General features: G+C 37.0%; 2 protein-coding genes across 4 annotated transcripts; one reads left to right on the top strand and one right to left on the bottom strand.

Annotated features, from left to right (window-relative positions):
• Positions 1-3,309: 3,309 nt before the first annotated feature.
• LOC109059557 (wnt inhibitory factor 1-like) lies at positions 3,310-16,276 on the bottom strand. Of its 3 annotated transcripts, XM_042739448.1 has the most exons (11): positions 16,141-16,276; positions 14,871-14,948; positions 14,589-14,728; positions 12,280-12,388; positions 11,644-11,784; positions 9,595-9,690; positions 8,518-8,613; positions 8,166-8,261; positions 5,619-5,714; positions 5,368-5,463; positions 3,310-4,101 (listed from the first exon to the last, which is right to left on the bottom strand). In XM_042739448.1, exons 2-11 carry the CDS (start codon positions 14,938-14,940, stop codon positions 3,971-3,973), a joined length of 1,071 nt encoding a protein of 356 aa, XP_042595382.1. In that variant the 5' UTR covers positions 14,941-14,948; positions 16,141-16,276; the 3' UTR covers positions 3,310-3,970. The 3 variants fall into 3 exon arrangements, with proteins under 3 accessions (XP_042595382.1, XP_042595376.1, XP_042595388.1); XM_042739442.1 differs by lacking the exon at positions 16,141-16,276 and having other exon boundaries at positions 14,871-15,195; XM_042739454.1 differs by lacking the exons at positions 9,595-9,690; positions 16,141-16,276 and having other exon boundaries at positions 14,871-15,207.
• On the top strand, positions 16,191-25,816 carry LOC109066711 (inner nuclear membrane protein Man1). The gene is made up of 13 exons (XM_042739434.1): positions 16,191-17,490; positions 21,243-21,283; positions 21,407-21,476; positions 21,562-21,637; positions 21,818-21,898; positions 22,087-22,232; positions 22,308-22,409; positions 22,494-22,596; positions 22,717-22,895; positions 23,148-23,229; positions 23,383-23,488; positions 24,194-24,272; positions 24,357-25,816. The coding sequence occupies exons 1-13, from the start codon at positions 16,191-16,193 to the stop codon at positions 24,518-24,520; spliced, it is 2,529 nt and encodes an 842-aa protein (XP_042595368.1). The 3' UTR covers positions 24,521-25,816.
• The last annotated feature ends 432 nt before the right edge of the window (positions 25,817-26,248 follow it).

The raw sequence follows: 26,248 nt of genomic DNA, 5'->3' as shown, positions 1-26,248 counted from the left end.
TTGAGTTTATTTTTAGGACACAGGTGCTTAGCAGGACATTGTTAGGACTCAGTATATTTGTTTAGTTATCTGTATTCTCAAAATCTTTGCGTTTTTATAGGCCAAGACATGTAACAATGACACTTGCATTAAGAGACATTGCCCATCCCCAGTAACCACACCACAGTGTTCTCGACCTCTACCTGTAAGCCTACTGTATTTTCCGGTGGGGTGATTATGTATGGGGTGCAGAGCAGATCTAAAGCTCTTGGCTCAGACAGCCCATTCTCCCGCTCACCCTTTGATGTCCTGCTTTCATTGCTTCTCTTTTGCCGGGACAATGACGAGAACCTTTCGCCACAGTGGGCACAATGCGCTTGTTGCTTTTGTTGGTTCTGTCTTTCTCCTCCACACCACAGGGGAATTTTCCTGACTGGCACAAACACTCATACCACCCCACCATACTGATGACTTCTGCTTCTCCCTCTTGCACTGATAACAGAAACAGAAGATGTGCTATCATTTGGCGGGGTCAAATTTCCTCCTGTGAAGCTCAGTGGTGTAAACTCCAGGCACTTTTTTCAGGTTTGTTCAAATCCCTTTAATTATGGTTTTGCATAGATGGATAAACATAGATTCCTCATTAACATGAGGCCACTATATGTGAACACTTGAGAGCAAGTTGACTGTGTATCTGCAACCATCTTACCATAGTTTAAAAACCTGTAATATTGAGTTTTATGATTTTACTGTGAGTTTTGCTGTTATTTTTACTGTGAGTGACAACACGTTGACGCACTGATGTGTCTGGAGAGGACGAATGTGGATCTACGTGTGTGTATCTATGGTGATATGGACTTCCATATTCTCATAAAATTAGATTCATTATTAGTTTATACTATATATAGTTAAGGCCCGTTCACACCAAGAACGATAACATTTTCAGTGCCCACAACAATGGATGATACCTTTCTTTTTATTATAAGGACATGCTGCTTTGGATGTCATTTGCCACTGTGGCCTTTAAAGTCTCTGGTGGATTCTGATTGGCTGACAGTGTTTTTATCATTCATAAGCTTTTTTTAAAGAAGAAAAGTCAAGTCAAAATAATTTTTTGTGGCAACCAACATAATGCCTGTTAATTGAGCTTAAATGTTGATTTTGGATTATTCTTATAAGTATGTCTAACATATTTCTGGCTCATATATATTCCTTCCTACGTGATCAGGAGGTGTATCTTCCAATGTTATGATTCTCAGAAGAAACGTTATATGAGCTGTAATGGCGAGAACATTTCAATTGATTCTCAACAGACTGAATCTTTCTGATGTACCCGCTTCATCGCCCAAAGGCAGATATAAATGGAACATACCTGTTTGTACCCAGACTGCACCTGCTTAACGCAAGTTACCAGATGTCTGGAAAATTCACTGGCATGAAATGACTCCGTTTCCATGGTTACCGCCATTTCATTTGCCTGCTACACATTTGGCATTCCACAGAGTGTTTTTGTTATTGTTGTATTTCCTCCATGAAAGGTGACCTGACAGGGCAAATTCACGTGGCTCCCATGGGCACCAGAGGGCAATCATGGTGGGCCGAGCTGCTATGTCATGTGGAACAGTGCAAATAATCACGCAACCAGCTGTTTATTTTCACCTGTCCTCTTTGGCCACCATACCAGCTTCCTCTGGATCGCGCCGGGAAGCACGGCTGATCGATCAGCGCCCCCTGTAGAGGTTAATTGGCATAAATTGTAAATAATCCTTCTAGCGTGCATATGTGTGTATGATTGCATGCACATTGCCATCATTCTTCTTTTCCAAGACAGAAGTTACAGACAAGCCTCAGAATCCTGCAGTTCTCCAAAGCTTTTCAACCTTGAAAACCAAAGATTGCTTTTTCAGAGATTAAAGCTCAAAGGATGAGTGCGCTTTCAGGTGGCTGTTGCACAAGGCTTTATCTATTTGGTAAGTAAACATCAACATTCCATTTGCATGACGTGACTTTTGCCAAACCAACATCTGACAATTTGTCTCATGATGGTGGAGATGGCAAACATCTGCACCCATTCTATCATATCAAATATGTGAACGCTTGGAATTTCTTCAGAAAGCATCACTCATCATTTTGCTCAGGAGAGCAACAAGCAACTCTGCCAGTGCATACAGAATGAGACCCACCATGGTGTAGTCTCCCTGCAGTTGCACAGAAGCTGCAAGACCGGCCCGTAAAACCTGGCCCACTTTATTTTTACAATCCTTCCTTAAAGGCTTAGAAAACCTATGGAACAAATGATGCATTAACTTTTAACTAATTTAAAGAAAGTGTATATATTTATATATGCACTACTGTTCCAAAACAGAGGTCAGTAAGATTTGAAAGAAATGAACACTTTTAATCAGCAAGGATGCATTAAATTGATCAAAAGTGACAGTAAAGGCATTTGTAATCTTTCTATTTCAAATAAAGGCTGTTCAAATTACATAAAAATATTAAGCAGCACAACTGTTTTCAACATTGATGATAATATGAAACGTATCTTGAGCACCAAATCAGCATGTTAGAATGATTTCTGAAAGACCATGTGACAGTGAAGACAGAGGTATAACAGGAATAAATGTCATTTTAAAAATATATTCAAATAGGAAACAGTATTTTAAACTATAATAAGATTTCTCAGTATTCATGATTTTATTGTATTTTTTATCAAATAAATGCAACATTACTGAGCATAAGAGAAAACATTTTTAAAAATCTTACCAACCTCAATCTTTTGAACAATAGTATTTACTCTCCGAGCTTTAGCCCTTTCCAATTAATTGTTATCTGCTTTCAAGCTTCAAAAACAACTCAAAAGCACCATTAAGGTAACATAATAGTACTCCATGTGAGGTGTGTGCAATATTTCAACTCTACTACAGCTCTTAGATGGTTTTGGGTAAGGAAAAGGACGAAATTTAAGATGTTACGCACCGATAACAACCTTCAGTAAAATGTTAACTTGACAGTGAGTTAACAAGAAAAACCAAATCCATCCAGTTTGCCAACATCTCCATTTTGAAAAACTAGATTATCCAACAAAAAGAATAAATTCAAATGAATGAATTTGTTCTAATGAACACACCAAGGAGAGCTAGGACAGAGTCGTATGGACCATTTTTACGCTTTTATGGTCCTTTTGTGTCCTTTTTGGAGCTTGACGGACTTAGTCCGAGTTCATTTGTGTTCCACAGAAGAAAGTTAGTCAAAAAGATTTGGAACAACATGAGAGTGAGTTAATAAAGACAGAACTGACCCTTCAGCAGTTAAAAAATCGAACACTTCCATGAAAACACATTTTATTTCTGTAATGAAAGATTAAGACATTTTTGGCTTTGTTTATGACATCACAAGCAGCTTATGTGCATTGTTATACATACATATGAAAAATTTAAGCATAAACTTAAAGACTGTCTACCCATATCTAAATATATATCTATAGATTTCAATTTTACATAGCATAAACAGGATACATATTACTTATACAAGTACTTGCCGGATAAACAACTACATTAGTGAGAATAATGACGACAATATGTTTACTAAATCAGACAAACCATGCGCACAAGCCAAACACAGCAATTACCATCCTAAGAAAAGCCGGATCCGCACCCGGAAGTTCTCGGATCGAAACATACATTTCTCCCAGTGATTCAGTGCCACATCTGAAACTAAACCACGCAAACATCACAGACGCTCACCACAAGCATGTGACTCACTCCCCTCTCGGTTGATGCAGGACAGAAGCTCGATGAAGGGTGACTGTGGGAGATATTATATCAAAGGCGCTAGTGTGGTAAAACAAGACTCTGTGACTGTACTACAAAAACAGAGAAAGCAGCAGTCCAGCTTGGGATATCCCGATGAGGATCGGAAGAGGAGGATAAAAGCTTTGTTCCGGAGAAGGCGATGTTGAAATGGAGGAGCCATTGGCTCAAAACTTGGAGGTTTAAACCACAAAGTTGGTTTCAGAGGGCTGACTGGATTCAGGCACTTCCTTTGTGTCCTTCGCTGCCACAGGCTGTGACTTGTGCTTGGAATCAGAGACCCGCTGGCTGTTGGAGACTACTCCACGAATTCCTGGAGGAAGAGAGCAGTCAGACATGTGCAGCAGCATTTATGATTGAGAACCAAGCCATTTTTGCAAGGGTTAGAGTTAAAATTAGTTCTGGTATATTTGGTATAAAACAGTTCATTACTACTAATTTGACCCTTGTCTAGGGAAAGTATGGGAGAAATAGTTAAAAATGGTTTATTTTGCTCAAACATTAGGATAAGACAGGTAACTGGCCTTACGATAACAGTGTGGCAATGCCATGATCCATGTTAAGTAATAAAACATAAAAATAATGATTAAAAACACAAATAAGACACTTGACTGTACTACAAAACAAGTATTTTTTTTTGACAGGGTTTTAGTTCAAATGGTGCAAACTGTGGTAAAAACTGTTTAACAAGACTTATTTTGCTTAACCAGTGCTGGAATGTTGCTAGAAATTAAATGCATGAGGGTGAAAGACAACTGGCCTAACAAAAACATACTGTGGCTGTATATTAAATAATAAAATATTAAAATAATTAACAAAAAAATAAATATTTAATACGGATAATGACTTATGCATAGCACCAAGGTTCTTATATAAATTTTTAAATAAATATATATATATATATATATATATATATATATATATATATATATATATATATATATATATATATATATATATATATTTATTATTTTTTTTTTTTTTTTTTTTTTTTTTTCAATTAAGTTTTAGTTTTTGTTTACACAAAGTTATTCTATCTTTTTTCTACATGTTGTAGTTTCAGCGTATTTAATTTTTGTTTTAGTTTTTTTAGGGCTACAAAATGAATCCACTGATATAGTTTAAAAAGTTTACATTTCAAAAAAGTTTACATACACTGACTAGTGTTATTGCTATCTAGTGACATTTTCATGTTTAATGCAGGTGAGTTGTACAGGTTTCAGGTTTATAAAGTATCATTTATTTTAAAATATTTTATATATTTATGTAAACTTTATTGTTTATATTAGTTGGTTCTGGGGTCATGAAAATGTGTTTTAGTTTAGTTTTTCCCAGAAATCATTCTAATATTTTCCCAATGTTTCCCAGTAATCTTTAGTTTTTACTTTATTTTATTAATTTTTGTAGTTAACAAAGCTGTTTTCATTTAATTTGTTTTCAATTGCAAGCACTCCATGGTACTACCATGAATATCATCTGTACAGAAAACTATGGTATTATTATGGTAACATGTCTTGCTCTAATCCATTTCCAGGTGGCAATTAGTATATTGGCCTTGGAAAAAAGGATGTTGTCTTACTCTTATTGCAGTGACGCCCGTGCCAGCCGTCCCCGCACTGGCACCTGTTGGGTTCCACACAGGTCCCGTGTGCTCCACAGCTGGGCTCGCAGACAGCTGCACACACGTATGCACATACACATATACACGGAGACACAGTGTTTAGTCTTAGAAACATATCCTGTGCTGTTCAGCAAGCCTGCAGCTCGAGTGGAAATTTTAAGGTGCAATCAAGCACAGACAGTTCATCTTCCAAGTCGAGGTAATCTTACCTTTGGAGCACAGATCACCATGGTAGCCTTTGCTGCACTTGCATTTGTTTCTCCCCGTGCATTTGCCTCCATTTCTGCATGGCTGCTGACATTTACCTGCAGACATGCGTCAACATGCGTCAACTATCGCAATTGCATTAGTCGCAATCCCAAAATGCAAAAACAACATAACAGACTGCAAAAGAGAATGTTTTTTCTTCACTAACTGCCATTTCAAAATTAGTTTCTGAACTTACACATGTTCTATTAGTAACTTATATTGTTATGCCAAGAACATCTTGTCAAAGAACTATAGCTCTTGTTTATAATTCATTTCTCCAAGAACATCTTGTCTAATTCATTTCTCCAATCACACATTTTAATTTTTTATTTACATTGGATGCATGTATATATATTTAATTTTTTAGACACAAACACACTTTATATTTATTTATTTATAAATGAACATTGGACATATTTTGTTTTATGCAGTATATATCACCTATATATATATATATTTGTATTATATATATATTTTATATATAAAAATATATAAATAAAATAATACTTTATATACATATATTTTATATAACATATAAAATATATATAAATGAATATTTTATAAGCACATATTTTATATATCTATATATATATATATATATATATATATATATATATATATATATATATATATATATATATATATATATATAGATATATATATATATATATATATATATATATATATATATACATATATATATATATATATATATATACATATATATATACATACACATATATACATATATATATATATATATATATATATATATATATACATATAAATTATTCTATTAAATATATATCAGGATATAAGATATAAGAATAAATATGAGGATGTTTAGATATTTTTACTGAAAATGAGACAAAATGATGATGTTCAGAAAAGAAGAGTAAAGTAAATGAGACACGAAAAAGGAAATTCAATGCTTTTGAAAAACAAAAGCAGGGTCGCACAGGCAGACAGACCCTTCCCAAACACTCTCGGATCCTCTTACACCTGCATATTTGATCAAGACCAACTGAATTTCAGCGGCTTCTTTGTTCCTTGACAAATCAGGGAAATCCATACCCATGAAACCAGACAAAGAGGGGGACATCTTTGCATTACATGACCTCAATGGGACTCTAGGCATTTATGTCATAAACCATTTTGACAGAGAACATGATACTGCAGTGGATCAGTCGGCAACAACTGGCTTAATGCTATTAAAATGTTACAGAGATGTTCCTTCAATATTTTCTCTTCCCTCCCTTTTCAGACCAAATGCCTCTGGATACTGCAATACTTCCTGCCTTTGAACAGGAAAAGATGATAATCAGGGTCAAAGGAGTTGTTTAAACATCAACGAAATACACTACAGACCTTTGAAGCAAAGGAAGTATGTATAAATAATTGTTATTACCAAAGCAAACCTCAGTGAGCAAGTCATAAATGGCATTTATCTCAATACTTGCGTTTAATTTTAAAAAAAGGAAGAAAAAGCTTTCTGTGAATGGCCAGAGATAAAATGCCACACTGTTTGAGTGCATGTGAGCTCATGAGGTTGTTATTAGTGATTAGGGTGACAACACAACTGCATTACATCCTGTGTTTGCCCATGTATGTGCCGGCCCATTAAACACTAATGTGAGAACACACTTCACTTAAGAAGTTTACTTGGAGAACTGCTCTGAGGGCAATTTGTGGAAGTGAGCCTATTACAATCTAAGAACAACAACACGGCTTTCCCTTTGAAAGATGATGATGATAATAATGTAACAGTCAGTTAATACTCTATGTTAGAAGTTAATAGAGCTATTTAGTTAGTAGTCCTAAAAAGTTGGCATTTTTGAGTCACAAGTTTAGGAATTTTTAATAGTTTTTAATGGTAGTTTTTGAGTTATGAGCAAAATCAAATCTGTTGTTTTCAATTTTAATATGTAATTTATTCCTATGATGCAAAGCTGAATTTCCAGCATTATTTACTCTGGTCTCCTTCAGAAATCATTCTAATGTGCTGATTAGAATGGTGCTCAAAAATGCATTTTTTATTATCTTCAATGTTAAAAACAGTTGCTGCTTAATATCTTTTGTGGAAACAGTAATGCATGTTTTTCAGGATTCTTTGACAAATAGGAAGTTTATTTGAATCGAAAATCATGTTATATTATAAATGCCTTTACTGTCATTTTTGATCAATTTAATGCACTCTTGTTCAATAAAACCATTTTATTAATAAATAAATAAATAGTACTGACCCCAAACTTTTGAATGGTACTTTTGAACATTACTACACAGAGACTATCGGATTCATGAAGCATATAAAACAATGCCCTTTTATGAGTTGCAGTTCTTATTTAACAACCACAAAAAAAAAAAAAAAAAAAAAAAACATTTGAATTGTTTTCATTGCAAATTGGCTTGATTTTGTTTAGATCACTGTTCATTTGTTCTGTTATTGTGGCCTGACTGTAGTTTGTTCCTTTCACAGTGATGATGAAGGTACATGCAGCTGAACTCACTGAGCTCACAGCGGCTCCCTTCAAAGCCCACGGCACAGATGCATTTGCCAGGATGGAAACACGTCCCTCCATTCAAACAGGTAGTGCTGCAGTTAGCTGTTAATGTAGAAAACGCAATGCAAAGTCAATGAACACGTCACAAACTACATAGAGAAATGATGCACAAACAATTTGTGCTTTTATTTATTTAGGTCAAGGTCAAAACAAATGTAGAGACTATAATCAGAATTGTGTACAAATGTGTATTTTTGTGTATTATATGTTCCTGTCCTGTTGGTATTGATTCATGGTTTAATGAATGGTAGCACAATAACTACATGGTTTGATACGACATAACATGTAGGAAACTAACCTCTCTCACAGCTGGGTCCAAAGTAGCCTGGAGGACATATACACACACCTGGGCTCATACACAGGCCACCATTCAGACATCTTGGGGAACAGAGGGCTGAAAAAGAGAGAAAAAATGCTAATTAAAGTATTATATCTGATACACCATAACATATACTTTACTTACAGCAGCAAATCCCACATGATTCAAATTGTCTTAATACAAAATAAAAATACATTTTTCCAGGGTCAAACTGAAAATAAGATAAATAAATATATTCTAGATGAGTGCTAATTTTAAGTTAAAACTATGCATATTAAACTACACACAGGTATTGTTGTTGAGGAGGTGTTTTGTGGAAGCGGTTTAGGTACAAACACAGCTACAATAAGGATATTGAAAACATTTTCAGGGTCTAATGAAAGCCTTTTTTGGTAAAGCGCTCTTTAAAGTTGTAAATAAATGAAAAACACATGTTTGTGCCTCCTAACCTGCCGGGTAATTCATATTTTTTCAGAAAAGAAACCTTCTAGAATACATGTGTGCTCCATTGCTTCATCTAAACTAGTACATAGTGGGCTTAACCATGCTTTGTAATTTGCACAAGGCATTTTGGGAAGTGATGCCCTGAGGTTGAGTTTAATCATCATCATAATAAACTATATGCACTCGTTTGTTTCCAAAGGAGGCTTGTCTTTCTGAAAAAAAGGAGTTTTGCAGAATACACCTCTCTTATTCTTTACCTATCTGGCTTTTGTAGTGGAGACTTTATGACAAGGTTCTACATGCTCACATCTGTTGTTAATGGATTTATGTGGCTCCAGGTATGAGATATTTATGGGACATTTCCTAGATCTAGTAAGACCAAAACCATTGATAAAACCTCAAATATTTAAATGAATATTAATGTTATATTTAAATATATAATATATAATTACAGTATTTCATTTAATATAAATAGTTTTAATTTTAATGTTTAACTTTTTTTTATTTAATTTTATTTAATTCACAATGCAGTTTAAGTAAACTGCACTGTCAGTAACTTATCAGTAACTGTTTTTATTTGTCTTTATGGTGGCCCTATATAAATATGGTTACCTTTCTCACAGTGAACACCGTAAAAGCCATCCTGACACTCGCAGACCTGCCTTTCATTGCAGTAGCCTCCACTGCGACAACCACCAGGGCACTTTGCTTCAGAAAGAGGAGACATTAATCTGAGAACATTTTCTTTCTTTCTTGAGACTTCACCAATCATCAGATTCTGAGAGAAGTTAAAAGAGCAGTGAATTCAATAACAGTACTTCCTTCAGAAGAACTGACACCAGCAAGGAGAAAATAAAGGCTTTGAGGTGAAACCAGAATGTCAACAACTTTGTCAAATGCAATGTATACTGTTGCAGATATGTTTCAATGTAATTCACAACTGTCTTTAAAGACCATGTAGTTTAGTGTGCTTGACATTCTGCCTTTTACTCACCCTCATGTCTTTTCTCAGTGAAAAAAAGAAGTTTCTCACAATGTTCAAGCTGCTCTTTTCCATACCATGAAAGTGAATGGCGACTGGGGCTGTCAAGATATATTTTCAGAGAAAAACGCCTTAAATTTGTGTCTGTTCTTCAAAAATGCTTGGAAAGTGGCGCTTGAAAGTCTTATGGACCACTTTTAATGCTCTTAGTCCCCATTCATTCTCATTATATGGAAAAGAGAAGCTTGGACATCCTGTTAAACGTCTCCTTGATGTATTTGTCAAGCCATGCAAGTTTGGAATGACATGAAGGTGTGTAAATAATGTCAGAATAATTATTGGTTTTTAAGGTTCACTCAATGCAGTTTTCATTTATGAAACACAAAACTATTGTTAAAAGAGAGGATAAACTTGAAGGTGTTAAGCTATATCAACTATGTCAACGTCATTTTGTCCTGTGGGTGAAATTCAAGCAGCCAGACTTATAAAAAAAAGAAGTTGTGAGCACTAGTCATTAAGGCACCCTCAGCTGTCACTATAGGAAACACTTTGCTTCCTCCCTGCGGGGTGGCTTCAGACAGATGGACCATTTGATCTGTGAAGTCTACACACCGAATGGAGAGGGGTGGAGAAGGGTGTGTAGGGGAATGCAACACCGTGAGGTTAGTGTGTGCGAGAGAAGGGAGGGGGGATCAGAGAAAAACATAACACGCTCATTCTAAAGGGCTGCAGCTGGCAGGATTCACATGACCTCATGAGCCAGCGATGGCTTTGTGGGTGAGGTTGAGAGTCTGCTTCTCTCTCTCTTACCAACTACTCTTAAAGAGGAGACAAAACATGCTCATTTGCGCTCCCAAAGAAAGAAAAATCATAAATACCATCTCTTTAATATCTCATTTGTTTCTTCCTGAGCAAATGAAGACTTTAAGCTAAGTGTCCTGGTTTTTCTCTTGAGGAAAAAACATCAATTTCACATACACTAAGTTTGTGGTCAGTAAGATTTTTTTATGTTTTTGAAAAGTCTCTTATGCTCACCAAGGCTGCATTTATTCAATCAGAAATACAATAAAACAGCAATACTGTGAAATATTATAACTTTATATATATGTAATTTATCCCTGTGATGGCAATTTACTCCAGTCTTCAGAGTCACATGATCTTTCAGAAATCCTTCCATCAGAATGTTGAAAACCGTTTTGCTGCTTAAAATTTCAGTAGAAACAGTTTTTTCAGCATTCTTTGAAGAATATACAGTTCAAAGGAACAGCATTTTTTTAAAAATAGAAATCTTTTGTAACATTATGAGTGTCTTCACTGTCACATGACCAGTTATGCATTCTTGCTGCATTCATTTTCTTTAAAAAAAAACTTACTGACCCCAAACTTTTGAATAGTAGTGTATGTACACGTTTACCACATCTTACCATATACAGAATATTATATTCATCTTACATATCTATAGTCATTGTATATCAAATGTCTCATTTGTTTCTGTTCATATTTTATTTTAGAAGATGAACAACCGAGATGAAGCTGAGTTGAATGAACTTGAAAACTCTTCAGAGCAATAAAATTGGGTCTGGGCTTTAGTCTGCAAAATTTCCATGCCATTCTCTTTTAAACCACACAGTCATTCAGCATCAGCATCCATGGTTGGATTGCAAAGTTTGAAAACTCACCTTTCTGGCATGTTTTAAAGAAGATAGCGTTGTGTGGCGTCCTCAGAATGATGTTTCCTCCAGCATCCATCACCAGGATGGTCACCTCAAATGCTGCCACACCATCCTGGTCACCTCTGCATGGGAAGCTCACCTGGACCACTGAGCACGCAAAAGCCCTTTTGATTACTTAACCTTAAGCATCGATGTGCCACAGGTTTCATGGGTTATAATAATCATCTCATAGATGTGATTTTAAGAATCTAGATAGATCATTATGTGAATATATCAATACACATCATGATTATTCCAGTATTCCACCAGTTTATTATCAAAACATTTGTTAAAAGGATAGTTCACCCAAAAAAGAAAATTCTGTCATCATTTCCTTGCCCTCAAGTACTTCCAAACCCGTGTTAGTTTCTTTCTTCTGTTGAGCACAAAAGAAGATATTGTTGGAAACCAAACAGTTGATGGTAGTCATTGACTTCAATAGTATTTTTTTTTCTCCATACTATGAAAGTCAATGGCTACCGTAAACTCTTTGGTCACCAACAATATCTTCTTTTGTGAGTAAATGACAGAATTTTCATTTTTGGGTGAAATATCCCTTTAAGAGGGAAAATGTAAGAATGAAATTAAAGTATAAAAACGTACCAGAGGCTTTGTGTGGCACTGATCCTAAGAGAGGAACATTGACAGTAGGGTCATCCATAATGTCTTTATCCAAAGAACGCAGAGTCTGAAACTCATAGAAGTACTCTGCCTGAATTAAAAGAAGAAAAACAAAGGTTAACTTTGTTTTAATCTTCAAAGAAGTAGATTAGATTTGCATAAAGAGGGGCGTTTGGGACAATAGCACAAAAAAGGTTGAATGTGGTTCATGACAGGAGCACATATACATCTGTAAAGAGGAAAAAGAAGGTTTCCGGGTATCCTTAAGTTTGCAAGGCTATCAATTTCTTCCGAAAGAAGCGTAGCTTCGCTCTCTAAATAATGACCTCAACCTTTTGAGAATTACACACTTGTGAGGACAGCCGTGATGGCGAGGCCAAACACACGCTACAAAAAAAACTGTCCCTAAAGGAGATGAAAACGAGGGAGATGGTTCTTTTTTCTCCTTTCTTTTTTTCTGGTCTCTAGATTTCGGAGTGTAAAAGCTGGGCAGCGTTTGATGAAGGCAAAAGTACACAAGCTGTGTGGAGAGCTTAGCTAATCCTACAGCTGAATGGTAATAACCAACACAGATAACTCTCGCCGCCAGCCTTTTATGCTGGAGACCTTTGTTCTAAAGCCTCAGCGGCCGTCTTTGAAGCTAACAGGGGCCAGGACAGAGTGGGCCCTTCTCTTTTTCCTCCGTATCCCTCCCCTTGCTATTTTAATTTCTCCCTCTTGCTGCTCTTTCGTCAAGTCAACATGCCATTTACAGATTATGATCCCAGTGTGCAAAGATAGATCATTTGTAAAAAGAGATTCCTGTACATTCCCCCCAGAAGTTGTGAATGAAGCCGTGGTGCTTGTAAGAGCATCACCGATCTAGTTTCTGTTGGCAGTTTAGTAAAATTAAATTTTTTGTAATGGAAAATTATATTGGTGCATACGCATGATGTGAGTAATTGTTTTTTTTTATCACATTGGATTTTTTTTTTTTTTTTTTTTTTTTTCCTTGCTGATGTCACATTTACTTGCAAACTGGGGTTGGTAAAACTGCTTTGGAAAAATATTTACTGTAAAAAGTGGCAGAAATAAATCCGAATTGAATCAAAAAATGACTTTAGCAACTAGAAAAGTTGTCAGCAATACAAATAAAAGTACAATTATTACTATTCATTATTATTATTATTTTACTTTTATTATTATGCCTTATAATGCTTAAAACCGTTCATACAGTATAAATAAAATAAAAAAATACATATTTTAGAAGGAATCCTGAGAACCAAAAAGTTTTTAAAAGATTTCCTCTCTGATATCTGAAAGATGTCCTTTCTGATTTTAGTCATGTAATTTGTAATGAATAGCAGATACTGGCTATTTGGGACCTTCTGTGAGAAAAAAAAATTGCCACTGTTTCTGCCAAAACCATAACGAATTACAAAGAGTTCCAACAAGCAATAACAACACAACGCAAAGTGATTCCAAATGGAAGTTTCGTTGTTCAATAAAGCGCGGGCTCTGGCACGCCGCACGCGTGCTCTGTACATAGACAGTGCCGATGACGACCCAGATGTTTGGCACATGCACGTCGAGGAGGCGCGCTCACGCGGCGGACCCGCGCTTTGATCCGCGTGCAGCTTTACAACACCAACATGCAAAATACCACAAGAATCGAAATGACCTTTTCCCTTTCAAATTAGGCCAATATACGACACAGACTCGTTTTACAATATCAAAGTGCAAACATATTTTATTAATTCATTATTTTTTTTATTTAGTTTTCAATAATTTGTAAAATTATTTATAAAATATATATTATTGTAAATATCATTGCATCCATTATTATTCTTAAATATTTTTTTAGAATTTTTATTTTTTTTTTATGTAGTTTTTTTTTTAGCCGAAATGGTGTTCAGATATTTTATAGGTAAACAAATAGGCTACTAAGAAATATAACAATAAGATATATATATATATATATATATATATATATATATATATATATATATATATTATATATATATATATATATATATATATATTATCAACAGCATATTTCACATTTTTTCATGTATTTTTGAGTTATCTACTGCATAATTGTAATACATCTTATTTAGACGAACATGTTAATCAATAAATCTGAAAACTCCACGTACACGTATACTTAACAAACTTAATTCAATAATTCTGCTTATCGAGTAGCTAAAATATGTTTGCTTTAAGGATGTTTAGATTGAATAAGACGGCATCAAGAAAATAACATTTGTAACGTGTTCCTGGCCAAAGAATACATAAGTTTTACAGTAGCCTACCTGATCAGTGGCTTGCCAGGTGAAGTTCACGTGCTGGATATTGACAGGTATTGCTGGCATTCGCTGCTGTGCTTTCCTGAAGTCGTGTGTGAATGGGGCCATTTTGCCCTCGGAGACTATTAAAATATCCTCCTCAAAACCTGTAGGATAAAACATTGAGCCTCTCATAGCTTGAAAAGAACACTGAGTTAAGTTATTATGCACTGACTTGGTTTACACTTGGGCTCTAATAGCATTAACGTGCCATTGACCCGGTACAGAAACCACGTTAAACACTATTACCAATTAATACTCTTGCTTGATTGGAATCAATCCACATGTACATGCTTCCTTGCTCTTGGGCAGCTTCCATCAGACCCCCTAAAAGCAGAAGAAAGCACGTTTTAAGGTGCAGTTGAACATCAGGCGTCCTGAAAGCCATTCCTTGGTTTATTTAAAGTGAATTGGCCGGCTTGCTAGCTCTCCCCTCTCGTTGCAATCCCGTGCACTAAATGTGTCTCAACTCTCGAGTGAGTCTTCAATTGACAGAATGAGTCGCGCGGACTGTTTCGCGAGCTACTTGTACGCAGCAGGAGCTGAAGTTCACAGATTTCGCCACTAGGTGACGTGGTTTTAATACAAGGCGCCCCTGATTCGCAATTAAAATAGTCGTTATGCATACAGGCTGATTAATGTTTTGAAGTGTAACCGCGTGATAATGAAACGTTTTCTTCCATCGTTAAAAGGGCTTCTCTTCGTTTAACCAAATTCAAAATGGATACTTTTCTCAACATCTTTATTTGTATTTTTATATTTCTACACTTCTTTCAATTTATGTCGACACCATCACTTTCCCTGTACGGTTGTACTTGGTCATATATTTGACACAAACCTTTAGGAAATTGAATTAAAGATGGATTTTCATTCATATTTTTAATTCATATGAACTTAATTTCATGTTCACCAGGTGTAATATGCTTGTATAGTGAATGTATAATAAACAGATCATTATAATTTCTAAAACTACTAAACAAACCTTGATTAACTTGCTTTTATTTATTGTTAATCAATATATTTTATCAATATCAATACATTTTACATTTCAATTTGGGTTTCAGTTATTCAAAACAACAACAACAACAAATTATTAACTAAACTATTTTATTAAATATTATTATTATTATATTAAAATAATATAAAATGGATTATGATGATAATGATTATAAAAGTTATGTCCCATATATCACTCCTTTATGAGTGGAAAATTATGTAATAAATAAATAAATAAATAAAATTGTTGGTCCATTAAAGATAATACTTTACACTATATATATATATATATATATATATTTATAAAGATAATACTTTACTATATAGCATAGTGAATGTTGTATAATGTTGCTCATTTAATAATTAAACAAAAAAGTTTCATACTTATATTTTTGATATCTTGGCACTAATTAAAAAAAAAAAAAAAAAAGGTTGCTCATTTCTTTCCTTTCAAGTTGGCCGTCTGTCCCATAGATATATATACGTATATTTATATATACATATCTATGGTTTGTCCGCTTACTTCTACGTCACTTCCGCCGTGTCTCGCTGTGTGCGTTTTTTCGTGCAAAGATGGCGTCTGCACAGTTGACGGATGAGGAGCTTGTGTCTGAATTAAAACGGCTCGGCTTCACTCCGGGCCCGGTGACGGAGAGCACGCGGCCCGTGTACTTAAAGAAGCTGAAAAAGCTGTGGGAGGAGCAGCCGCAGCCGCAGCCGCGGAGCTCCCGGAGCGGAAAGGGACGCAGCAGCAGCGGGAGTATTAACAGCAACGGCAGTAGCGGCGCTAGTAACAGCAACGCCGCGGCGCGAGCTCCGGGATTCAGCGCCAGGCCACCGGGCAGTGACGTCACGCGTCTGAGCGCCAGCCGGAGCGAAAAGCGCAGAGCCGGAAAGTTCGTGCTGGGCTTCAGCTCGGACGAGTCAGACGTGGAGGCGCCGCAGAAGAAAGGAGGCCCGACTCACGGCGGCAGCAGGAGAGACCGAGGATCTGCGCAGCAGACACCCACCATCAGGCCTACGGGAACACCCGCCGCCGCCTCCCTCGGGTTATCCGTGGACAGGAAAAGCATTTCTGGGTCTCCGTGGTGGGCCGACCGAGGTAAACCCAACGATTTGCCGGAAACTGAAAGAGACAGTCGAGCTTTGAACGGGAATAAGGCGCTTTATGAGTCTAACAGTAGTAAGTTAGCCAGGGATTACTCTGATTCAGACGAGGAGGAGGAAGAGGAGGGTGAACGAGACCGTCCCCGCGAACGCCGTCTGACTTCCAGACACAGTCCACCCGCCCCCTCTTCCCCGTACCGGAGCGTCTGGAGCTCAGAGAAGACGGCGCTCGGCGCGCGTGATACTCCTGACTTCGGTCTAGATATGATCAGGGATCGGAGGGACGACGATGAGAAAGAACCAAGGGAGTTCGGCGGAAGCTACGTGAGCCACAGCTACCCTAAACTCTCCGGGATTGACGGGGATAATAACAGCAGCAGCAGCAGCCCGCCCGGTTCTTTTAATAAGAAGCACCTCGACAGCGGAGACGGCGAATCTCCCTGCAGCAGCAGCAGTCGGTTCAGTATCGGGCTCAGACCGCGCTTTCCCTCCTACACAGCGACCTACCGAGCGAACCACTCGAACCACACCGGTTCCAACAACTCCTACAGCCATGCCTCAGCCCTCAAGTCCAAGCAGCACACCGCGGTCCCGGAGGACGAGCTCCTGCAGCAGTTCAAACGGGAGGAGGCGTCCGCCACCGGCGGCTTCAGCGCTCACTACCTGTCCATGTTCCTCCTGACAGCCGCCTGTCTGTTCTTCGTCCTGCTGGGCCTCATGTACCTGCGGATGAGGGGCTCCAGCACCTCCGAGGGGGATGCAGTCAGTAAGTATGAAGTGCTGAATGTGGCATGCGTCTCTAACGTAGTCAGCTGTATACCTAAGCAACATTTTGGGGCAGTTAAAGAGCACTGCTGTTTAGTTATTTAGTATGTATATATATAATAGTACTGAATGTTGATAAGTACCATATTAATATATGATATTTACATGGTACCTCGTCCCAAAAATTTTAAAAAGCTTTAGAGTTTTGTCCAAAAAACACGATATTACCAAATTAAATAGTATGGTACTTATGTGAATACCACATAAGGATAAGTACCATAGCAAATGAATGTATTACTTCCACCCAGTTTCCAAAAAGAATACCATGGTGCTACCATGGAACATACAAAAAAGGTGTTACTGTGGTACATGTCAAAAAACATAATATCGCCATCATCCTTTGAAAACATGGTCGTACTATGTTACAGTGATGTATCAAATTGTAATAATATGGTACAGAATGCTGATTGTAATACCATGAGATATTTACAAAAAGTGGCATTACCTTGGTATATGTCCAGTGGTGCTGGCATGGTGCATTAATATTGTGGTACTTTGAGATATTTTATGCTGCTGAATGGTTGTCGCGTAATTTCTATGGTGTGTTATTGTAGTATTTCCACCCAGTTCCCAGGAATACCGTGGAACTTAAAACATGGTATTACTGTGAAACTGTGTGCAAGAATATGACAATACCATGGTACAGTGAATGTTTTGGACTTACCATGATTCTTTGATATTGTTGTTATGATATTATGTGCTATTTATATTATATTTACACTTCAAAGAATACTGTGGTTTTACTATGGTGTGATGAACTGCCTCTGTATCTTTCCAGTAGTCTGTGAACCCTCACATTCATCTCCATTATTTAAACAAGAGGTTTAAAATATGTCAGGTCAATAATGTTTGTTAAGTAGCTTCACTAGTGTTGCATCCCTTAAAAGATTATCTGTACACTGCAGTTTAGTATCTGGTATATATGGCAAATTAACTTTTTGCTAAGCAAAATTTTATTGCATGGTTTTAGATAATTACACATTTAATGCTTTAGAAAGTTCTTCAAAGATTTTCTAATTGTTTATGCACTCCATGAGTGACTAATTCACACCGCAGTTGTCACCCCAGACTATTCGCACCTTCTTAGACAGGAAATGGACTATGTCGCTGGTGCTTTTTATGGGACAGAGAGAGGTATTTGCATTAGAAATATGTGTGTGCTCCATGCCATGTCAAATGATTGTTCCAGCCCTGGTGGATTCCAGGTGGCTGATCGCACCCTCACCTTAAATGTTTCAACTAGATGTCTATGACAAACTTTTAGTCAAATTATTCTCCAAGGTCTCAGTGCTCACCATATTATTTTTTTAGTTCCATGTTCCATTTTCTTACTAGAAGTGAGTTTGTGCTTAATTTTCACAATAAATATAAATATATACATATATATATATATTTTTTTTTTTTTTTTAGTTCCATGTTTCATTTTATTACTAGATATTTATATATATATATATATATATTTTTTTTTTTCTGCACTAAAAATTTTGATTAGCTAAACACTAAAACTAGTCTGCAACCCATAATGTACCTGATATGTGCTTCAGACTAGTTAAAATGCTGATATGATTCATGAGTTTTTTTGAGAATTTAAGTTCTTTAAAAAGTATTTCAAAATTATTTTGAATAATTGCAATGATAATTTTATGATGTTGTAATTTTTGTGCTTTAGATGATTAATTAAAATAAATTAAATTGAATTATTTTAAAAACTTCCTATCCAACAATTACAAATGACTGTAAAGGTGATGGAAAAGTCATGGAAATTCACTCCTGAAAAGTGTGGTGACCCTCTGAGTGTCTGTTACTTGATGATAATCATGGCTAGTCTGGTAGTCCCCACATTTTGACATGTTGACATCATTTATGGTCATAATATGATAGCCAGCATCAATCTTTTGATGCATTTTCCCAGATGAGAGAGAGTCTGTTCTTGGATGTGCATTCAATGGCACTCAGTTTAAATAGCTTGAGTACCATCAGAGTAGAGTGCTCTGGAGGCAGAGACGGCTCTTGAGAGGAAGCCGACTGATGAATTACCATGTATATTTGTGGCGTGGCCGGTCTCTCGGGGAGGGAGCTTTGACTGGAGAGCGTGCTGCAGACATCTAGGTCACAGACAAGCTAAAGCGGCCTAATTGTCTGTCTCTCAGGGGACTCTGGGAGCTTGCGGCCAGCTAGATTGACTGACTTCTCTCTGGCTGGCTAAATGCCTAATTCTCACTGTGAGTGTGAGATATACAGTATGTGTACCAGTTTTTTACTTGTTCATGTTGTAGTTTGCAGCTTGTGTGATTTAAGTTATTTTGAACATGCTATCAAGCTACTACTATACATACTATCAAACTGCTACTGAACTACTATTTCTGCCGTGTGCAGTACATATGCACAGTATTAAAATAGTTTGTATGTATGAAATATGTCTAAGAACATCCAATACTGTATTCCACAAAGCAATGCGTTTGACTGGATCTTCCAGTATGACGACTTCAAGTCTTCAATAACATCCCTACTTATTATTAGATCAGGCTGCCAAAAAATGCCAAATATTCACCTTTTTTTTTTTTTAGAACAAAAGTGATGCTGGATGCCTCTTGCTGAATTACCTGCAGTGTAACAAGGTCATGTGGCAACAGTGAAGCATAGTGCTGTTTGAAATGTTTATCATTGTGTAGTTTACTATTTTCTTTCTTTTTTTATATATAGTATGCAAGTAAGTATCCAATTCTGAAAATAGCCAATTTAAGTTTAGTCCTATGATGTGTCTAATATTTTAGTAGATTTTAGAAACTTATCAGAGAAACAAGTGCTACTTATTCAAATTTTGTGCACTGTGCATTATAAAGAAGGTTGTTATGATAATATCCTTTATTTTATTGTTAACTGCCGTTATAAAAGAAATAGACCTTAGTCAGATTAGACATCATGAGGGAAAGACTTAAAGTCTTTACAATGGCATGCACTGTATAAAGGTCCTAGATCTCACAGTTTGCACAATTGGCAACTTTTAAAACTGTTTTATGGAGTTTTCTCTACTGAAATTTGTTTCATAAAAGATGTTTCTTCAGCTTAACAATTATGTTGTTAAACAACAATATAGTAGGCCACTGAACACACTACACATGTATATCTCACAGCCTTTCATTCCTGTCAAAAATTAAATATGGCACCACCCTGTCTAAGACCTGTAGGCCACTTAAGGCCATGTATTTTAGTGGTTTTACCATGGTTAAGGAGGTTTAGGCCGATCACATCTATAGCTCAACCACAGAACCAGAAAAATGGGATCTCATCACCTGAAATCTAGGTCAAACTTGGTCTTGAAACTTAAAAGCTGTTGTTTTGCCAGAGTATATGGCTTCCTCTCAGAGGTTGATGTATTAAATGGCTTGCAACATCAGACAGCTCACGTTTAATAAGCCAAACTAATGCAGTCTATGATTGAGACATGCAGGGCAGTTGCTTTGCTGAATCTGGGCCCCTGCCAGAGTGAGGACAGAAACACAATGTTCAGACAATGAGTCAAGTGTGAGACGACGAGAAGCTCTCATTCGTTGTCACACCCTCAAGTGTGAGACGATGAGCAGCCCTCCTCCACGGCATAGTTGGGAAATACTGTGAGGCCATAACATAATAATATTGTCTAGTGCTGACTCAGTAATGCCATTTGTAGACTGACTTTTCTTTCTTTTTCAGTCATGCATCACCCGTTCGGACCTGAGTTTGATCAGCATTATGTGAGTATCTGCTCATGTGTCACATATTTGAAACTTTTAGTCAAGCAAATTCCCTTTTCCACCAAAAAGATAAACATGTCCTTAAACATGCACTCACTACATTTCCTTGCATTGATTGAACAGGACGTCAAAGACCGGGACCTCATCCTTAACCTTCTCCTGTCTCTTCATGAGCACCTGGCCAGTGTTGCAGGTGAGCATACAGTTATTTAGTTACTCTATATATTCGTTTTAATATATGCAGCACTAAAATGTGCAACCTTTTGATTGCCTTTCAGGAGAACATGATTGTGGAGACCTTAAAAATCCTTTAAACAGAAGTGTCTCTTTCAGTGATGCCTCTACGTACCTCAAGGTTTGTTTTGCTTATTAAAGCGTTTGATCTCCATTGTCTATTCACTGGATTCAAATTGCGTTTTTTAATTTATTTTTTTAATTAACACTAACCTTTTGACACATTTCATTGTATAATTTGGAAAATAGTGTCTCTGCTAACATGAAAATACACAATATAATAAAGCGTCTTTCTCTTTCGCTCCAAAATGAAGCCTATGAAAACTTGATTGAAACGTCTTTAGAGTGGATCATGAAAACCAAAGATTTTGTCGGTATAAGGTACCTGCTCTTCATCCATCAAAGTGTCTTAAATCATCTATCTATTGGCCAGTCATCCTATCTATTTATCTAGTCTTTGTATCTATCTGTGTAGATATATATCAAGGTGTAACTTCCATACCTTTAGTATCTCTCTGTGTGAGTGCTGTTTTCCTGTGTTCATTGGTCGTGTGTTGTTTTCTTGGCAGGTTGATTGGTGCCGACCCTGCTCAACCAATAGAGGACGTATCGGAAATCTCACGACTAGAGTCCATCCACCCCCGCATGTCCTTCTTCTGCCGCCTCAGACGCGCCTTCTTCACTGTGATCCACAAAGTTCTCTTCATCCTTGCAGGTTGGCTTCTGCTTTCTGTAGAAGTTGGTGCTGTCGACACAGGAAAGATCTAACCTCTCCTACATTTCTCTGTAGGCATTGGTGTAGTTTTGGGTATGGTGTATTACATGAAATACAGATGGCGCAAAGAAGAGGAGGAAACTAGACAGATGTATGACATGGTGGAGAGAATCATCGGTAAGACTGTGTCATCGTTAGGCTATACTTTTAGCACAGAAATTACACAATGCATCTTAAATACCTTGCCTTGTGCTTTTACAGATGTAATGAGAAACCACAATGAAGCCTGTCAGGAGAATAAGGACTTGCAGCAGTATTTGCCCATCCCTCACGTCCGTGACTCTCTTGTCCAGCCTCAAGACAGGTATTGTGTCTTTGCAGTGCGAATTTGGTTTTAATTCAGGTTGCATTCTTGTATAAAAACAACATCTTTCCAGGTACAGTGTATGTGAGTCTGAACAGTATGTTTATCTCGTTCTCTTAGAAAGAAGATGAAGAAAGTGTGGGACAGAGCCGTCGCGTTCCTCTCGGCTAATGAGTCCCGTATTCGGACAGAAACACAGAGGATTGGAGGGGCGGACTTCATGGTGTGGCGGTGGCTTCAGCCCTCAATGTCACCTGATAAGATGTCCAGCATGCCCTCCAAAGTGTGGCAAGGCCAAGGTAACGGTTTCTCCATGTGAAGTCAACCATCTGCATTTTAAGGCCACACTTACGCCTTTTTACTTTTTCAGAATCACACATGATCATAAGTATGTGGACATCTCCTTCTGATTGAATTGTTTGGAGGACTAACTTCCTGTTAAAGCAAATGTTATTGATATTAAACTTTCAACACATAGTTACGCATAGTGTCCACACTCTGGACATGTAGAGTATGTTCACGAACCTAAAGTGGCTTGTTTTGTTCTTCAGCATTTCCGTTGGACCGAAGAAATTCGCCACCAAACAGCTTAACGCCATGCTTGAAGATTCGGAACATGTTTGATCCTGTAATGTACGTTTCTCAAGCACTTTTGCATGTGACCTCGCATTGAATTGGTGGTTCAAGCTAAATTTAATTACTTGCATAATATAATGTAGGTTTGCCTGATATTAGAGTGTTTTAGAGAAGAGTAATCTCACTACTCAGTATTTCCCTCTTGAAAAGGGAAGTGGGGGAAAACTGGCACCTCGCCATTCAAGAAGCCATTTTGGAGAAGTGCAGTGATAACGATGGAATCGTTCACATAGCTGTTGACAAAAACTCAAGAGAGGTGAGAATCCTGTGTGGTTCATTACAAAATAGACAACCTGGGTTTATAAGCTCTTGTCCAAAAGCTAATGAGCTGCCTGCTGCCTTCAAAGGCAGCATCTCAGCCATCATGGACCCTCATAAATGGATAGTTTGTAACACACTACAACAACTCATCACACCACACAAATTGCCTTGACTCAGTTTATTCCAATGGAGTCTGATGTTAGCATATTGCTAAGCTAACTGTGATATTGTAAGAAGCATAGAACAGTCGATTTTTAATGTGTGGTGTTATTGTTAGCAAAACTACTTTTTATGCCTCTTGAATTGTTTTGATTTGGTCTGATCCATTGATTAGCATGTTGCTAAGCTTACAAATGCTAGATATTGTAATAACCATAAATGGGACATATTTATATTGGAAAATCTTTATATTGGCCAAAATAATCTATCTTTAAACTACTCAGAACATTCTTTTTCACCATCTTGGATGGTTTTCCACTAAGCTTATCGTACAAATTGACTTTACTCACAATTGATTTGAATTAAGTTTGATGTTAGCGTGAATTGTGATGCTAAGCTAATGTGTACTAGATATTAATATTAGCAAAATGAAATAGGAGAAAGAAATAATGGGTAAAATAACACAGAACTGTATTTATTCTTTTCTTTTTTTTTTACCACCTCTCGAATTTTTTAACTTTTTGATTTTGTTCTCATCTAGGGCTGCGTTTATGTGAAGTGCCTTTCAGCAGAGCATTCTGGGAAAGCCTTCAAAGCGCTACATGGCTCCTGGTTTGATGGTAAATTAATATTGCATTTATTCAAGACCAATCATAAAAGCTGCCATTTTCAATGTGTTTCAACCCAACATGCCTATTCTACAGGTAAGCTGGTGACGGTCAAGTACCTACGCCTGGATCGCTACCACCAGCGTTTCCCACAAGCCCTGGGCTGCAACACGCCCCTCAAGCCCTCCAACTCCAGCATGAACAGCATGTCTCGCCTGAACCAGCGATCCAGCACGTCCAGCTCACTGGGTTTCTCTTGAGGGACATGCGAACGGCCACCACCATCCTCTCTGCCCTCTCTGCTCCTTTCTCCTGTGTCCTCTTTATCTGAGAGAACCGCATCCAGGAGCTTTTACAGTTGGGCCACCTGGGACGACCAATCAGTTTTGTCAGCCATATGCAAACAATGGTGTTTAAATCTGTGAGCTGCTGTTTTTTTTTTCTTTCTTCCTGTCCTTCGGTATCAAGGAAAGCAAGGGAGATGCACACACTGGCATGAAACCGGTGGAGAGATAGTTGCTCGGCCCGGTGAGAACTTTTAGGAGAGGTGGACGAAGCAATCTCTGTCATTCTCATACCTGGTGCAAGTGGACACAAATTTCTGTTTCCTATGTTTTTTTTTTGTTTTTGATAAACCGATTAAGTGACAAAAATGGCTTCCAACTTTAAATCTTACAACACGAATGAGAGTTTTCCGGCCTCTGCTTATTTTTTATGTAACTAACTCCCCTCCTTAATTCCAAGGAGCTCTTTTGGGCTATACATAGCTGCATGTGCTGGTTAAAGTATGCCTATATTTAAGCTTTGAATTGTATCATATATTGTGGATGTTTATTTCACTGATGATGTTTTAGCTGATGTATTCCCTGTATAAGTTTTCGGCTCTTTATTTTATTTTTTTTATTTTTTTTTTAGTCCAAGAACAGCATGCACACACTCTAGAAAGGGGTGCTGTAAATATCTCATTGAATGGTGGTGGTTGAAATCATCTGTTCAAGCTCTCGTTTGTTTCTTGCCAACAGAATAACTACACTGCTGCATTTAGAGACGTGTCATGTTGGAGTGTCTACATGGCTTTGTGAGGGAAATGAACAATTGTGTTCCCCTTCAATGCCATGTTTCTGAACACTAGTCTTAATTGTAACAGCCTGATTATATTCAAGTATATAATTATTTACTGTTGTTTTTGTTTATATTTTAAAAGTTATGCTTTTCCCATTATAATTGGTGCTGTTGGATGTTCTTTTTTTCCCCTGACCCACCACTTGGCAGATTTTATATGCCCTCCTGTTGCTGTTTTTAATCTGTCCCTGACCCTACTAAATTTCCAAAGGAGACGTTTTTGATGGAAGTTGTTTTCTGAATTTCTTATACACACTTGTGCTACAGTCGCAGCCTGATATGGCGATCTGATTCTAATTTGTATCGGGACACATTCATAAACAGAGCATGTCATGCTGCGGTCATGTCTATTTTGGATCACAGAAAGATTTATCAGCCTTTGTTTAGATGCAGTTCGGGTGGATATGAGGTAAATAAAATTTACTTGTTTATTACTTATGTTCCTTGTTGAGATTCATTACATAATCTACATGAGCACATTTTAACTTTGCTTTTCCAGAATGACTGGCACCTACATTTATATAAAATGTTGGAAATGGCTATTGAGATAAAGTTGATCTTTTAATTGAGAACATTTCTAAGAAAAGTTAACGGCAGTTGCCCACTCCAGATATCTAGGTGAACCTATTGCAATTAAAATCATGATGGTGATGGTCTTAAGACTTTGTTTTTAGTCTTGGAGATTAATCACAAGAACCATAAGATATTTTTGCATCTGTTATGGAATATGTTTTGAAAATGTATAATTTATATATTAGTAAATATAACTTAAGGACGAAATTTATAAGTATTGCACTTTTCAAATGCAAAACTGGACATTTCAGTCCTATTGTGGAACAAGTTATTTCTATTAAATTTAGTAATCA

Source organism: Cyprinus carpio, chromosome A4, assembly GCF_018340385.1.
Source record: "Cyprinus carpio isolate SPL01 chromosome A4, ASM1834038v1, whole genome shotgun sequence".
NCBI lineage: Eukaryota > Metazoa > Chordata > Actinopteri > Cypriniformes > Cyprinidae > Cyprinus > Cyprinus carpio.
Note: the sequence above shows the minus strand (reverse complement) of the source record. Positions and strands in the feature narration are given on the sequence as shown.